The following is a 15373-nucleotide window of genomic DNA, read 5'->3' on the forward strand; positions in this document are numbered from 1 at the left end:
AATCCAGTTGTACACAGCAATTCGTCCCAGCTGACCACCTAAAATTGGATCATCCTATCCAGATGTTAATACAAGGTATTAACGGATTGCCTCCTATCTATCTCCACAGACGTGTGGCCGCAACCTTCTGAGCAGGAGGTGAAGAATCTAAAGGTGTGTATAGAATTGACGGGTCTTCGGCTCAGTAAGCCTCGCCACCTCCATAATCTTCAGGAACTGTGGGATAGACAGGGGCAGCTCAACCATGACAGGCCGCAATTCGGAGCTCCCAACCTGGGTTTGCCTCCCACATCCAAATCCTCTCTTCCACCACTTCAAACCGCCAGGAGGGATAAGCTTGACCCTTGCCCCCCAGAGATCCCGAGAGTCGCCCACGGTGTCCCTGCTGTGGATCGAAAGGTCAAAGCAAATGGATTTGAAGACAAGGGGGTGAAGAGGAAAGCAGAAGTGGAGAGAGGCTGGACTAAGGAACAGCTGGAATTCACTGGATCCGACACAGGTACATCTTCCGATTGTCATTTAAATGCATAGTTGAAAGCGGAGAACAGAGTATTCTGGGTAGAACAGAGAAGACTGTCAGTGAAAATAGAGGACCCTGTCAACAGGACCTTGGACTTAAGATGGAAAGGGAGGTGTAAATTAGTTTTGTCACCTGTTATCCTGTTTTATTATACGGTTTCCTTGTTTAGCTTACACCCTACCTACAGCCTTCCTCCTACAAATACATACTACCCTACACCCTATATACTACAGTCTACACTCCCTTTACACCCGATTCCCTCCATACTATGCCCTACACCCTAAATAATATGGCCTACACCAGGGGTGTCCAGGGTATTCCTGGACGGCCACAGTCCTAAAGAGTTTAGTTCCAACCCTGCCCCAAACACACACAACTGTAGTTTTCAAATAAGCTAAAAGGACTTGATTAGCTAGACCATATGTGTTTAATTAAGGTTGAAGCTAAACCCTGCGCGGCTGATTGGAGTTTGACACCCCCGGCCTACATCCTTCTCACAACAGAGTTTATGGCCTATACATTGCACCTGACGTAGTACATACTACACTACATAATACTACAATCTTTACCCCACACATACATTACCTTTATATACTATACAAACTATCAAACATCCTTTCACGCTACATACGACGTTCTAATCTACATACTACACCCTGTTTCTTTCAAATGGCACCTCTGTAAATGGTGCTCTAAGCAAAGATTAAGTCTCATTTAGTTATGCAGGTCAGAAAAGGACTCGGAAGATGAGAACTGAGCGGGGAGACACAAGCAGTGTGAATGAATGAGACACAAAGAGAGAGGGAGCGAAAAGCTGTTAGAAAACAGAGAGAAAGGGTGGAAAAGGAGTGAAAGAGAGAGGATACGGAGCGCTGAGGGGAGAACTGAGGTGAAAGACGAGAGCGCGGCAGTAGAGAGAGGCAGATTAGAGGAAAGCGGAGCACGTCGCCCCGTGTCTGCGGCTTTGGGGTGGCAATAATGATTCTTGTTGATTGACAAGCCGCACTTGCACACGCTCACACGCACTCTCTCAGACGCTTGCGTCCTTGTTGGTATAAAGGCTTCGGCAGAAAAACGCATGCCGCAGAGTAATGAGCCATGAGCTTCCACAACTGTGCAAATAACAACGTGTGTGTGTGTGTGTGTGACTGCCCGTCAGTATCTTGGCTGCTGGATATTGTGCTGGCGTTCTGTCAGGAGGATTAGAGAGCAGCAAGACGAGACTCTTTATCTCGCTCTATCCCTCACTCTGTGCGTGTGTGTGAGTAATATGTACTATACATGTGTATCTTGGTTTTACTCAAGCTGAGAGATGGTTTGCTAGTTAATGCCTTGTTGTCTGTGTGCGTCTACGTTTGTGTGTGCGCGTGTGCCCAGTTGCGTGCTAATGGGAGGCTAATATCCCCCAGATGTCCCTGTCAAAATCCGTCTCCCACCGCACACATACATACTCTTGCTCTTCAGCCGAGGGAATTCGTACGCACATGCAAGCTAATTTGTGTTGTCTATGACGAGGTGTGAGGGACAAGACACACATGCCAGTGATGCAAAACTCTCCGCTGTAAAGCCCCAGGGTGTGTGTGTGTGTGCGCGTGTTTTTAGCACGCTGCTTTTGTTCTGTTGATTTTTAAAGGCATTAAGGTCTTTGCTCCCCTTTTGCTAATTGAGCGATTCACTTAGGTTGCAGAGCACGCACACTTCTGTGCGTGTGTGTGTGTGTGGGGTAGGTGCGGTGAATCCGGTCTCAAGGGTTCTCGGGGTAGGACTTTAATTAGCCTGTTGAAGGAGAGGAGCACATTACGCAGGCTGTAAAAGTTTGCCTATGAGAATGGGTTCTCATGGACACACGCGCACATACGGTTGCACAGTTGGTGGTCTGCGCGCTGAAGGTTCTCTAAGGTGCTTTTGTCTCGGCCCAACCTATTAGATCCGCCAGTTTCACCTCCAACAACCTAAATCATTGCATTTCTAAGGGGACCGTTGATGTGAAGTGGATCTGACTTTGCGGCGAGGATACGATTTACAAATGTCCCGCTTGTGCAAATTTGCGCATGTTTGTCTATATTGGTTATAGTGCTCAACTATGTTTTTATGCTTGAGTGCAAAATTTCTAATGGTTATTTTAGACAATATTTACTCAATTCACCAAATTTTTAAAAATACATAAATGTTAATACTAACTTTTTTTAAATTCAGCCAAAATTTAAAACAATTTAACAAACAAATGTAATTTTCAAATGTAAAAAAAGCAACAACACTTATTTTTAAGAAAAAAAAGGCTGTCAGAATCGGGTTATCGTTCAATTCAGATCATTAAGTTGTGAAATATCCAATGAATTGGCCTGCCTGCCTGACATATCGGTACCGTGTTTAGCTAGTCGATAGTGTGTGTTTTTGTTGGCTATGTGGTATTCGGTCTTTGGCGTTCTTGCTTGCTTGCATACGTGAGAGAGATTTCCTCTGCGCGGTTGGGCTCTCGGGGTGTGTGTGTGTGCGCGACTGAACGGGGAGTATGATGAATAATGGAACAGATGTGGAGCGTGCTCGTTTTCTCTCCCTCTCTCGGCCTTGTGCTCACCCTTTATCGTCTCTTTCCCTTGCTGCTGCATCTCTCTCTCTCCTCTATTCTTCCACTTTTACGTCCGTCATTTCTCCTTTTCTGTTCGCTGTTGCTTCCGTTTTCATTTGATTTTCCCTCTCTTATCTTGCTCTTCCTTTCATGTTTCTTCTCTTTTCCCTTCTGTCCTTCTCTGCCGGTTGATGTTATCACTTAAAAGTGGCTCCTTTGCGCGGGCTCTGGTCACGTGATGCAAAATAGAAAACAGACGAAGGAAAGGATGCATATATTTTTGTCAATCTTTTCGTGCTTTGTCCATCCGTCATAAGGCCGCCAGCCTGCTGCCGTTCGTTCGTTCTGCCGCTGTCAGTCTGATTTACCTAACAAGACCTTAAGGAAGCTTCTGTCGGTTTGATCTGTGTGTGTTTTGCCCTTGATGAAATCGTAAATCCCAGATTTGTGTTCTTGCAATTTTGTGTTGTTTCTTTCCTGTTACATATTTGCAAGTAGAGGATGATTTTATAAAAGTACAAATTTGTGGATTAATATTCGTTTTGGTATGTGTTGTGAGATTTATTTTAGAATTTACGCTGAAAAGTTGTCTAATATCGAAAATTTTCGGGAAATTTTGCATTATTTTTTAATGTATTTCATCTTTAAACTCTCTTGCGCTGCAACATACGTGCGTAGACATATATTGTCCATCTCCCCAACCTTTGAATGGTCAATAAATATTTTGTTTAGTTTTCTTTAAACTTATTTTTTCCCTTTATGCATTTTATCAAATGTTAACATTTTGCAGAATTATGTAGATTTTCCATTGCAATAAGTGCAGAATTTGCCCCAAAGAGTTAAATACTTCAGATTTTAGCAAGTGATTAACTGTTTTAATCTCTTTCTCTCTAGCTATTCCTGTTCTCTCTGACGGATTTTGTGGCGATTCCATAAGAAAGTTCTCCTCCGCTATTCCCTCACACCTTTCTGACAAACGGCGAATCAAGGACCACCGGAAGTCAGTGGGATCCTCCTCGCCCTCTCCAGACCCCGACAGCACCTTCCCTTCTCGTTTGCGCCGGCACGGCGACCCTGAAAAGCCAAAGGGCAAGCGGCAGTGTAAGACCAAGCACCTCGGCCAACAGGAGCGCAGGATGCTGTTGCAGTCAGCCAATGAGGAGTGCCCTGAACTTAGCCCCGCCCACCAACACAAGGTAAGAGCTGCTGCACATGTCGATGTTATAACAGGTCGAGGTGCTTGTTTATTCACACAAGAATGTCCTTTCTTTGTCTCTGTGTGCGAGGTTAACCATGCTCTTTGCTTTGGCTCGAAACCCAAGCGTTCTCCCGGGCTCAGCGAGGAACCATTTAAAAACGTGTCTCCAATCACAACAATGTTAATCATTCCAATTAGGGAAGCACCGCGGCTCTCTGGGACGGCACAACGGACACGGGAGGGGGTCATAGCGTGTGTGTTTAGAGTGCGGTTGCTTTGACCTCCTCTTGTGCTGAAAGGCAGACTCCCAGCGGAGAGACGCAACCGAGAGGGAGGGGAGGAGTGAAGGCCGGGTCGGAATTCTGGTCTCTTTCTCTCTCCGTCAAGGAAAATGATTCCCCAGTGAACACGCTGTGCATTCTTTAAATAACACAGCCTGCGTTCTCCTTGTTGCGATCTCGCACGCAGATGTAGCGTACACACTTGTAGCCTGCGTTCTGCAGCCGAACACAAACACGCACACACCTTGAGTTCATCGTTTACAGCAGACAAACACACTCGTATGAAAATATTATGTTGGTGTTTACACAATACAGTGTGTGGGGGTTTACATGAGAAGTGAGAGACATTTTCCAAATCATGACACTGGGGAGATCCTCAATTGGAAAAAAATTACTCCTATTTTTTTTTTCGCTTATATTTGCGATTAATCAATTTTGCAGTACTAAATAATAATAATTATAATATAATATTTATTAAGTAAATATGTATGATAATATTTATATATTTATAATATATATTTTTCATTCTAAAAATGTTTTTTTCAGGGGTTGGATTAGGGGTTGAGTTAATCTTGGTGTGTCTAATCTAAGTATGACGACCAAGTAAATGTCAGTCGTCATATTTTGAGACGCTCATTTTCCCTGCGCTGTTACTGGGCTGGCAGATCTCTGTGTGTGTGCGTGCGGTGTGTGTGTTTACTCTGACAGCTGCTGCGCTCTGGAACTCCTCGGGGGTGGGTGGAGTTCCCGCCTGATCATCACCCCCCCCTTTTCCCGACCTTCAGTCTGCTCGCATGAACTTGCGGCCTACACACACACACACATACGCACTCATCCGCTGCCCTACTGCGCTCCACAGATAGAGAACTCGCACGCGGAAGGTGGGAGAGATAAAGGGAGTGGGAGAGAGCCAAAGTCTTCCGTTGTTTCCTGTTTAACTTTCCCTGCCGGGGAACACGATCGTTGACGGATCGGCGTCTGCAGCTTTCCAGCTCGCAAGAGAAAACAGAAATGTTCACAGTAGATGCACGTTGTTCTGTTAAAAATGTGTTTATGGGGAATTTGTAGTTGTGTAAATAGTCTCGGCACATTTAACTGCAGGCCAAAAATAACCTTGCTGACCATGTGGGGTGTGTGAGTGAGAAACCTTTGTTGACAGTCACACTTTTGTTCTTGGTTTATGGTGGGAAACACTGTTTCCTGCACTGTCGCTGGGCTAAGTTTTCCACTACTGCTAAAAAAAATCATCCAACTATGTGGGAATAGTTACTTATGGAAGTACTTTTCCTCAGAATTTCGAGTTATGAACACAGAATTGTGAGATATAAAGTTTTTTCCCTCAGAATTGGACTTTATAGCTCGCAATTGCGAGTTTATGTCTCAGTTGCGAGAAAAGTCCGAATTTCGAATTTTGAGAAAAGATGTAAGACTTGCGAGAAAAAAAATGTCAGAATTGCGAGTTATAAAGACAGAATGTTCCCTCAGAATTTGACGTTATAGCTCACAATTGCAAGTTTATATCTCAGTTGCGAGAAAAGTTAGAATTTCGAATTTTGAGAAAAGATGTAAGACTTGCTAGAAAAATGTCAGAATTGCGAGTTATAAAGACAGAATATTGAGATAAAGTCTTTTTCCTCAGAACTGGACTTTATAGCTCGCAATTGCAAGTTTATCAGTTGCGAAAAAAGTCCGAATTTAAAATTTTGAGAAAAGATGCAAGACTTGCGTAAAAATGTCAGAATTGTGAGTTATAAAGACAGAATTGTGAGAAGTCTTTTCCCTCAGAACTGGACTTTATAGCTCGCAATTGCGAGTTTATATCTCAGTTGCGAGAAAAGTTAGAATTTCGAATTTTGAGAAAAGATGTAAGACTTGCTAGAAAAATGTCAGAATTGCGAGTTATAAAGACAGAATATTGAGATAAAGTCTTTTTCCTCAGAATTGGACTTTATAGCTCGCAATTAAGAGTTTATCAGTTGCGAAAAAAGTCAGAATTTAAAATTTTGAGAAAAGATGTAAGACTTGCGTAAAAATGTCAGAATTGCGAGTTATAAAGACAGAATTGTGAGAAGTCTTTTCCCTCAGAACTGGACTTTATAGCTCGCAATTGCGAGTTTATATCTCAGTTGCGAAAAAAGTCCGAATTTAAAATTTTGAGAAAAGATGTAAGACTTGCGTAAAAATGTCAGAATTGTGAGTTATAAAGACAGAATTGTGAGAAGTCTTTTCCCTCAGAACTGGACTTTATAGCTCGCAATTGCGAGTTTATATCTCAGTTGCGAGAAAAGTTAGAATTTCGAATTTTGAGAAAAGATGTAAGACTTGCTAGAAAAATGTCAGAATTGCGAGTTATAAAGACAGAATATTGAGATAAAGTCTTTTTCCTCAGAATTGGACTTTATAGCTCGCAATTAAGAGTTTATCAGTTGCGAAAAAAGTCAGAATTTAAAATTTTGAGAAAAGATGTTAGACTTGCGTAAAAATGTCAGAATTGCGAGTTATAAAGACAGAATTGTGAGATAAGTCTTTTCCCTCAGAACTGGACTTTATAGCTCGCAATTGCGAGTTTATATCTCAGTTGCGAGAAAAGTCAGAATTTCTAATTTTGAGTAAAGATGTAAGACTTGCGAGAAAAATGTCAGAATTCCAAGTTATGAAGAAAGAATTGCGAGAGAAAAAAAAAGTCAGAATTGCGAATTTATATCTTACAATTGTGAGGAAAAAATTATCTTTTAATTTTTTTTTATTCCATGGTGGAAACAAACTTCCATAGTAACTTCACATTTGTCAATTTTCACAGCAAAATTTTTAAACGATTTTCCAATTTTAATCTCTCGCCGATTCTGCCGCAGTGCCGACTATGAACTTGTCGCTGTGATTAATTAGCGCTCCATCTCGCCTGTCTCTTGGCACCAAGTGATTGTAGCTCTGTCACTCCTTTGTCCTCTCTCTCTTTGTACAGAGCGTCCGCCTTAACGTGTTTGTGGCGCCACATACTGTGACTTTCAACGCCTGTGTGTGAAATCCGAGGCCTTGCGATGGTGTTGCGATCTGTCATAAATGTTAAAGTGATGCATTTTTATTCCCTCCCTCCAGGTGGTGAAGCATTCCGCTCAGAAGCGGCCAGCATCTCTTTCCGATTACGAAACTTCCCCGGTCAAACCATGCCCCCCTTCTCCTGCCTACCAGCCCGCGGCACCCCCAACCCCTCCATGCGCCGTTCCGGATGCACCAGTACCTCCGGTCGCCCCCACACCTCCAGTGTCAGCGGAGCCACCAGTCAGCAGGCCCATGCCGCCCGAAGCACGCAGACTCATCGTCAACAAGAACGCAGGCGAGACTCTACTACAGCGAGCAGCGCGGCTGGGATATGAGGTAAGCGTGTATTTGCGCGTGTGTGCGACTCTCTCTCTCTCTGCCCTCTCCCGCTCTCTTCGCATCTCATTATTTCTGCGTGAGACTGAGTCTGACATGCGAGAGCCCCTGACAGGCACAGAGCGATCGCTTGGTGTGCGCACACACACTTTTTTCCCCCTTCTTGCGACGCTGCCTCTCGCTTCCACACACACACACACACACACACATACGCGCTGTCTCATCCCGTTCTCCTTTCGGCTTTTGCACTCCCACTCAAACCTTTCTCGCTCACATTCATTCCCGTGCTTTCACAGGCGCGCTTGTCCTTGCTCTTCCCTCTGTCGAACTGGAGAACCTTAACCCTTTGCACGCCATCTCTGATCTTGTAGTCAGCCTTTTTGAGTTTAATAAATGTTGGTAGTGTTTGATATTTTTGTAACACTGCAGCATTTTTAAAGACAACATGAAACCGCATTTGATTTTTTTTTTTTATAAGAAATAGTTGAACATTCTTTGGGTTTTAATTTGATTAATAATACATTTTTGATTGAAGATTACAAAAACAAACATTCTCCTTAAAATACCTTACACTGATCAATTATGGGTAATGAGACTAGCGACTTGTAATTTTATTAAAATTCAGCTTTCTTGCCTTTAAATATAATAAAGTTTTATATCTCCGCAACAGTATTTTTTTAATGCAACCGGACATGCATTAGTCTCGTCCGTTAGTAGATTCCCTGCTGTTCTGGAATTCAGTTGTATTCCACAGTTCTGGAATACGGTGGTTCCGCGGGTTCTGGAATGGCGCGGCGTTCCGTGTCCAATTTGTGCAGATTAATGGGGAGCTGGATTAGTTCCGGCAGTGCGTCTGAAAGGACTGGCACGGAGAACAGGAAATGAGCGATTACTGCTGCGAGCGCATGATTTCTCTCCTTCCCCAGCCCCCCCCCCTCTCGCTCCGCAGCGGTGCCTTGAATTCCACTGAAAGGGAAAGTTTCTTATTGCATTTTACGGAGCATTTTTATCACCGAGACAGTGGTGCTGTTCCAGAATAGAACACGCTTGTGTGGTGTCGGAATCATCAAGCTAGTTTTACGCTTGGTCTTTTTCCTGTTTTTCCCATTTGCCGCTTTCATCTTTTCTCTCGTTCTGCCTATAACACGCATCCACATGTGTCTGTGGTTTGTTTTCTCACAACTAGGGATGCCACGTTCCGTTGTGTTCCATTCCTTCCATTTTTTGTTTTGTGTGCTTGAAGTGGCCGCACACTGACACACACATCCTCACACACACACATACGTTTGCAGTTCCCATCCCCCTACATCTCTTGTTTGCATTTCTTCTCTCACGCCAAGAGTTTTACTGCAACACACACACTCTTTCATTACACTCCGCCAGTGCTGACGTCTCGCTTGTGTTACGATGCTGCTTATTTACACTTGTGTTTGGTTGTTGCCTCCCTCTTTTATGACTCAGACAAAACTGGCCTTTGTGTGCTGATTGAAACCTATCGTTATGTGTGTGTGTGTGTGTGTATGTGTGAAAGAGCCCTATCAATCTCTCTCTCTCTCTCTGTCTGATTCTGCTGCGGTTGCTAGACTCTGTCGGTAATTCTGCTCTCAGGCAGAATGGCTCTTTGCCATTAAGGTCCAATCAGCGATCTGACAAGTGCTCTCCGTAATCTCCACGTTAATTAATCATTCGGCTGGAGGTGCTAAACACGCGCTGTTTTAAGCCATTAGCCGTCCGTTCCGCACACCTCCCAATCTCTCGTCGCCCAAACCAACGCCCGCCATTAGGCCCACGGAAAGAGAGGGAGGTTTTTCTGCTATTCTGACCACAAAAAAAGGTTGTTAATTCTCACAGAAAAGGAAGAATTGGCATTTTGTTGTTGATTTTACAGACAAATTTGAGATTTTTACACATGGTTTTCTTTACTAATAGATAAACTAATTGTGTTCTAATATCTATTGTTTACGAATAGCTAAACGTTGTTTTTATACAGCTAAATTATTTTTCAGTAAAGCTGTCTGTACAATTACACAACAACATGAAATTAAAATTGACAGTTTCTATATATATTTTTAAAATAATATTACAGTAGGCTATTTGTTAATGATTTGTTCGTGCACATCATTCTTTTTTTTAGTTCATTATTTAGTTAATGTGCACTCATAAGCTTTATTTAAAATAACTTGGCCTCTCCCTTTGCAAAAACATCTCTTCTCTGATGACGTACTTACTGGCACGAGGGCGGGGAAAACTGTCACTCACACGACAGCATAGCAAGTCCTTCCCTATAGCCTACATTTATTCTAGTCGGAAAAGCTAGCATTTCATTTGCGAATAGCTAAACTGTTCTTTGTTACTAGCTAAACTAACGTTGAACTAATATAAACATTTTTTTTTTCACGAATAGCTACACTGTATACGAATAGCTCAACTATTTTAAAAACATTCATATTTATATTCTTTTTTTTACCAGCTGAATGTTCCCCCCAGATTGCAGAGCGCTAGTGTTCCGCTAGCGGTGGATTTTCTCGAACGCTTGTCGAGAGCGTGGGCTCTCGTTACCGCTGAGTCTGAGGGCTTTGTGATTTTCCCCGCTGGCGCTCGGGGTCTAATTCTGCTCTAATGGCTTTATAAATGCGCCTGGTGACATCGGTTAAAGGCGGCTGTTCTCGCGGGGCTGTGCGTGCGCCACAGATACGGTGGCCGATCCGTGCGGTGTGTGTGTCAGAGGAAGCGAGATAAAATGTAATCTTTCCCACCCCGTATTCCTCATACTCTCTCTCTCTCTCTCTCCTCTTACACCCTCCCCTACACCCTCCCGTCGGCCCATAGCATGTGGGGGACAGACCCACTTCCGTCCGCGTGTGTGTTTTTTTCTGTCAGTCGACAGCGGCTTGTTTTTCTAGTCCTCGTTCGTTCCGTTCCCCCTCCTGCTCTCCTGCCTCAGACAGGAAGCCGCTCTCTCTCTCTGTGTGTGTGTTTGTGTGTGAGAGATAAGCCGCGAGCAGAGCACTGAGCTGCCAGCGCGCTCTGTTTGTGTGTGTGTGTGTTAAGCCACGAGCAGCTCCGCGGCGCTGCCAGAGCTCGGAAATATGACATGACTGCTCGGCCGAACCTTTCAACACAGACCGCGGCAGCTGCTCGTTTGTGTGTGTGTGTGTGTCTCAGAGCGCGAGAGAACGAGAGTTCACACTTAAACGTGGCACTCCATCTTAGTCCCAGCGCAACAGCAGTAAACATGCAAAAGGCACGTAGTTTTGCGCGCGCTCTCGGTTCCATTTTCTCATGGGCACGCACCTTCAAAACAAACCATTCTTGGCTTGATGAAACTCCTGGGCGCCTTCAAGCGGTTCTCTGTACGTGTGTGATTGAGTCATTTTGGCTTGCATCAAGCAAGCGCGAGTGGAAAAACCTGCGTGTTTTCCACAGTTTGACTGCGTGAGCGTGTCCGCTGGCCAGGATGTGTCCGTTCAAGACCGCGTGCTAAGGGTCTTTTGATCTAGACGTTGACCGCAAAACACAGCCTGTGACCTGAAATAACCCTGTGGAATGCATTCTCTGCAACTTAATCTGATCTAAATTCCCTCTCAGATTATTTTAAATTTGCATATTATAGAATTAAAAAAAACAGGGAATGTTTTCCTGATTGAGTAACGGTGGTATTTCATCACGTTTATTTAAAGGGACAGCTCACCTAAAAAAAAAAGAGTCCTTTCAACATTTATTTACTTATTTAAATTTGGAGAGAGAAAAAATCCTCATACAATGAAAGTCAATTATGTTTTAGACACTTATTGACTGGATAAAAATAGAAATGTACTACGTGTGTTTAAACTATGTTCACGTGTGAGGAATGTTTGCAGTTGCAGCAGAAAGTGTGTGTTCATAGGGTCAGTGAGGCGTGTGTCGCACCCTGTTTTGTCACTGTCTGCTAAGCCTGAGCAAATGGCAGGATATAGACCTTCAACTCTCAGAGCGACAGCAGTTATATTTTGCAGTCTCGGCCACAGACGCCATCGGACCGCACAAAATCTGTCTGATGCATATTTCACACAAAACTGGAAAGCATTTTCCTGATTTGGCGAGTGCTAAACTGATTGGCTGACTTTATGCAACTTCCGAGACTAAAGGCACACAGGGATTTTTCAAATCAGTCAGCCTGCTGGGTTTATAGTAGCTATCACTTTTCTGGAAGAACTAGTCACTGGATTTGACGAATTGTCTTTAAGAGTTGTGTGCCCTGTTATTGTGGTAGAATCTATCTCAGGTAAACCCACCCTTAAACGGCATGTAAAAACAAACTGTGGTTTGCAATCTGCCGTTTAGTCAGAGGTCTGGCTGAGCAAGACGATATCGCATGTTCGCGCATGTACGCATTCACACTCGTCCCCACGTTCAGTGCCGTCCTGGCCGGCTGTCAGGGAAATTCCCGATCCGTTAATGATGTACTTCTTCTGCGGAGGCCACCTCAACCCTTTCCCCTCTGTTATCACAACTCCCATTCCAGCCATGATGGCTCTCTCATTTAAAACCACGCTGAGGGAGTTTCGACGCTCCATCTCCCCCCTCTGCATATCCTGCCCTTTCTTGTCGTCTTTTTTTTGTCTGTCTCGCTCCCTAGCCGCTCACTTTCCAATGCAACGTGACGCCTGCTCAGTCTGAAGGCTGTTTTTTCCTGAGTTGCGTGTAAAATTAGAACATTCGTCAGCACTGTGCGTAGCCAGAGGATCATTAAGAAGCCGCTACACATTAGACTCTGAAAAACAATCCACGCAAAGCTGCCTCAATTCTATAACAGTTTATCAACTGTCTCAGAGTTTCAAACTCTTTATAAACGGTCTCCAACTTCTATCAGCCAGGATCATAATTTGACTAGAGCCTAGCAGTGACCCAGACTGGTTTCAGTTCAGGTCTGCCCTGTAAAGCTTCCCCTTCTCTTTCCTGTCTGAGCGTCTCTCTTTCTCCCAAAGCGAGCGGTAGTTCTTGCTCTTTTATTTTTTTATGATGTGGGTTGGGTTGACTTGGCTTTGAGGTTGTGGTGAAATGGTTGTACTTTGGGTTCAGTCCCGAGCTGTCCTGGCGTCTTGTTTTGTGGGATTGCCGTTGCGAAGGGGTTAAGTCTCTTGAGTGATGCATTGATTGCAGTTGTTAGCTGGGAGTCGTTTTTGCAGGGGACAACGGGGGAGGAAACGCCACAGCAAAGTGCAGTTCTCACGACAAATCTTTTTCTCGCTAGGCTGCGTGTAACACAGCTTTATTGTCTGTTTAATGTAACACTCAGCTCTCCTGCCTGCAAACACTGAGGAACTCCCTGAGGCGGGAGAGAGAGAAAGACTTCGCTGGAAAGGGAATGAGGCGATGGAAACATAAACGGAAATAGAGAAATTCTCTCCTGAACCGCGGCTCGCTTTCAGTAATTGAGCGTGGTTGGGGTGTGTGTGTTTTACCTTCCATGTGTTTTGGTCCACCTCTCCAGGCTGATGGAAGCGAACATCCGCGCTGGAGCGAGAGCTTCCCGTTTGGGCTCGTTAACGGCTCGGCGCCCCTGCTAACGGCTTGGGCTTTTTTTCAGTCATGCCGGCGGCATGCCGTATCCTGGATACGGAGCCGGCGGGAAGCGCGAGGCAGAGCTGCTGGCAGCAGCGTGGGGCAGGTCGTACCACTGTGCGACTCTGTCGAGGGAGGGGTTGAATGTGCTCTCTGAGAAGCTGCCAGAGTTGAAGTGCGAGCGCTACGCCTCCTGAATCCTAATGCCCTCATTCGTCTGAGCGCCGAGCGGACACCAGCCCTCCCCTCTCCAGCCCATCTGTGTGTGTGTGTGTGTGTGTGTGTGCTTGCTTGTTTTTGTTGCCACCATGCATGAGGCTCGCAGTGATGGATGAGGGAGTTCCTTTAAATCCGAGCTTGCGGAAGAACTCTCCAATTAATTCCACGAGGGCTCTCTGTAATTCTGCCCTCTTCCAGACAATGTTTTTAATCAGTGTATATGCCAATGGCGGGAAGCACAAATGGGACGATCATATTGATATCAGCTGCAATGCCAATATAAATTGCGGAAACCTCCGTAATGCTATGGTATTAGGCCTACTTCTTTTATAAACCAAACTTATGCAAAAACTGCATCCCAAATCATAGAATTCTAGGTTCTAGAAATTGTGCCAGCCCAGAACACCCTAGCAACCACATAGTAACATGCTAACGACTGCTCAGGAACTGCATGGCAACATTCTAACCAAAAATCAAAACACCTTAGCAACTGCATATCAACACCCTTAGCATGTTGTTGGGCTCTTTTGGCTTGGGTTGGTGTGCAGAGGTCTCCCCGGAGGGACCTCGGGAGTCCCAGACATTTTTAGGCACTAAAATATCTAGGAGGTGTGAAAATATGGAAAAAAGTGTTGCCAACACAAACATCCCGGCAGCCGGTTTTGCACGGGCAAGCACCGCTCACGTTTTCCCCCACCTTTCAAGTCGCTCCTACACTGCTGCTGCTTGTAGACACACACACATAGTGCCGTCTCAGGCGTCTCGTATAGAAAGTGAACAGCAGGCTTGGGGCAGGATTCGCCTGTAAAACCCCTGATACCTCACACATCAATAATCAGCTTTGGGCAAGAACTGTCTGTCTGCTCTCAGCCTGTCTCTCTCTCTGTCTCTACGCTCTTTAATGGTGTTTAATGAATTTCATTCCTCGCTGCACCATAGTAACCACTCGTCTTCTGTCTCTGTCTCTCTCTCGCTGTAGGAGGTGGTTTTGTACTGTCTGGAGAATAAAGTGTGTGACGTGAATCATCGGGATAATGCGGGTTACTGCGCGCTCCACGAGGCCTGTTCCCGTGGCTGGCTCTCCATCGTACAGCACTTACTGGAGCACGGGGCCGACATCAACTGCAGCGCACAGGACGGCACCAGGTAAACGCATGCGTGATGTCACCTACATAAATTAGGCGAAACAATGCTGGATTGGTTTCCATGACTTCCTGAGAATGTGTGTGCCGATGCAGCGCTGGTAATTACACATGCGCACATGTGCTGACGCGCGCACACTCAATGTCAGTAATTATATGTTTGGTAATAATGGCTTTACAACAACAGAAGAGGCCGAGAATCTTAGCTTGGATAATTACCGCAAGAAGAGCAGATTAGGCGTGTGAGATCCCTGTCTTCGCCATACACTTAAAAATCCAATTTCATTTAGCGTTCCGATTCCTGACGGAAAGATGAATGACAGTGACAGGTTTTAATGACTGTTTTATTGGGCAGTGCCAGCTGATAAAATTAAGGTAATTATGGACAAGTGAAGTAACTGAACTATTTAAGGAAAAAAAAAAAAAAATCTCACTTAAGAAAGTGAAACTGAAAAATGAAGTTTTGGTAAATACATTTTTGGAATTTAAAGCCATCAGCAGGTGGATTATGTTTAAAAGACAATG

At 44.6% G+C, this 15373-nt stretch overlaps 1 protein-coding gene across 2 annotated transcripts in view; it reads left to right on the top strand.

The window, feature by feature from the left end:
• bcor (BCL6 corepressor) overlaps window positions 1-15373 on the top strand; it is a 48279-nt gene that overhangs the window by 24977 nt on the left and 7929 nt on the right. For both annotated transcript variants that reach the window (XM_039682470.2, XM_039682471.2), the window contains 4 exons: window positions 110-499; window positions 3984-4285; window positions 7665-7943; window positions 14686-14852. In XM_039682470.2, coding sequence (XP_039538404.2) covers window positions 110-499; window positions 3984-4285; window positions 7665-7943; window positions 14686-14852 — 1138 coding nt within the window. The remainder of the gene's footprint in view (window positions 1-109; window positions 500-3983; window positions 4286-7664; window positions 7944-14685; window positions 14853-15373) is intronic.

The sequence above is a fragment of the Pimephales promelas genome, chromosome 2, assembly GCF_988280905.1.
Source record: "Pimephales promelas chromosome 2, fPimPro1.hap1.1, whole genome shotgun sequence".
NCBI classification, from domain to species: domain Eukaryota; kingdom Metazoa; phylum Chordata; class Actinopteri; order Cypriniformes; family Leuciscidae; genus Pimephales; species Pimephales promelas.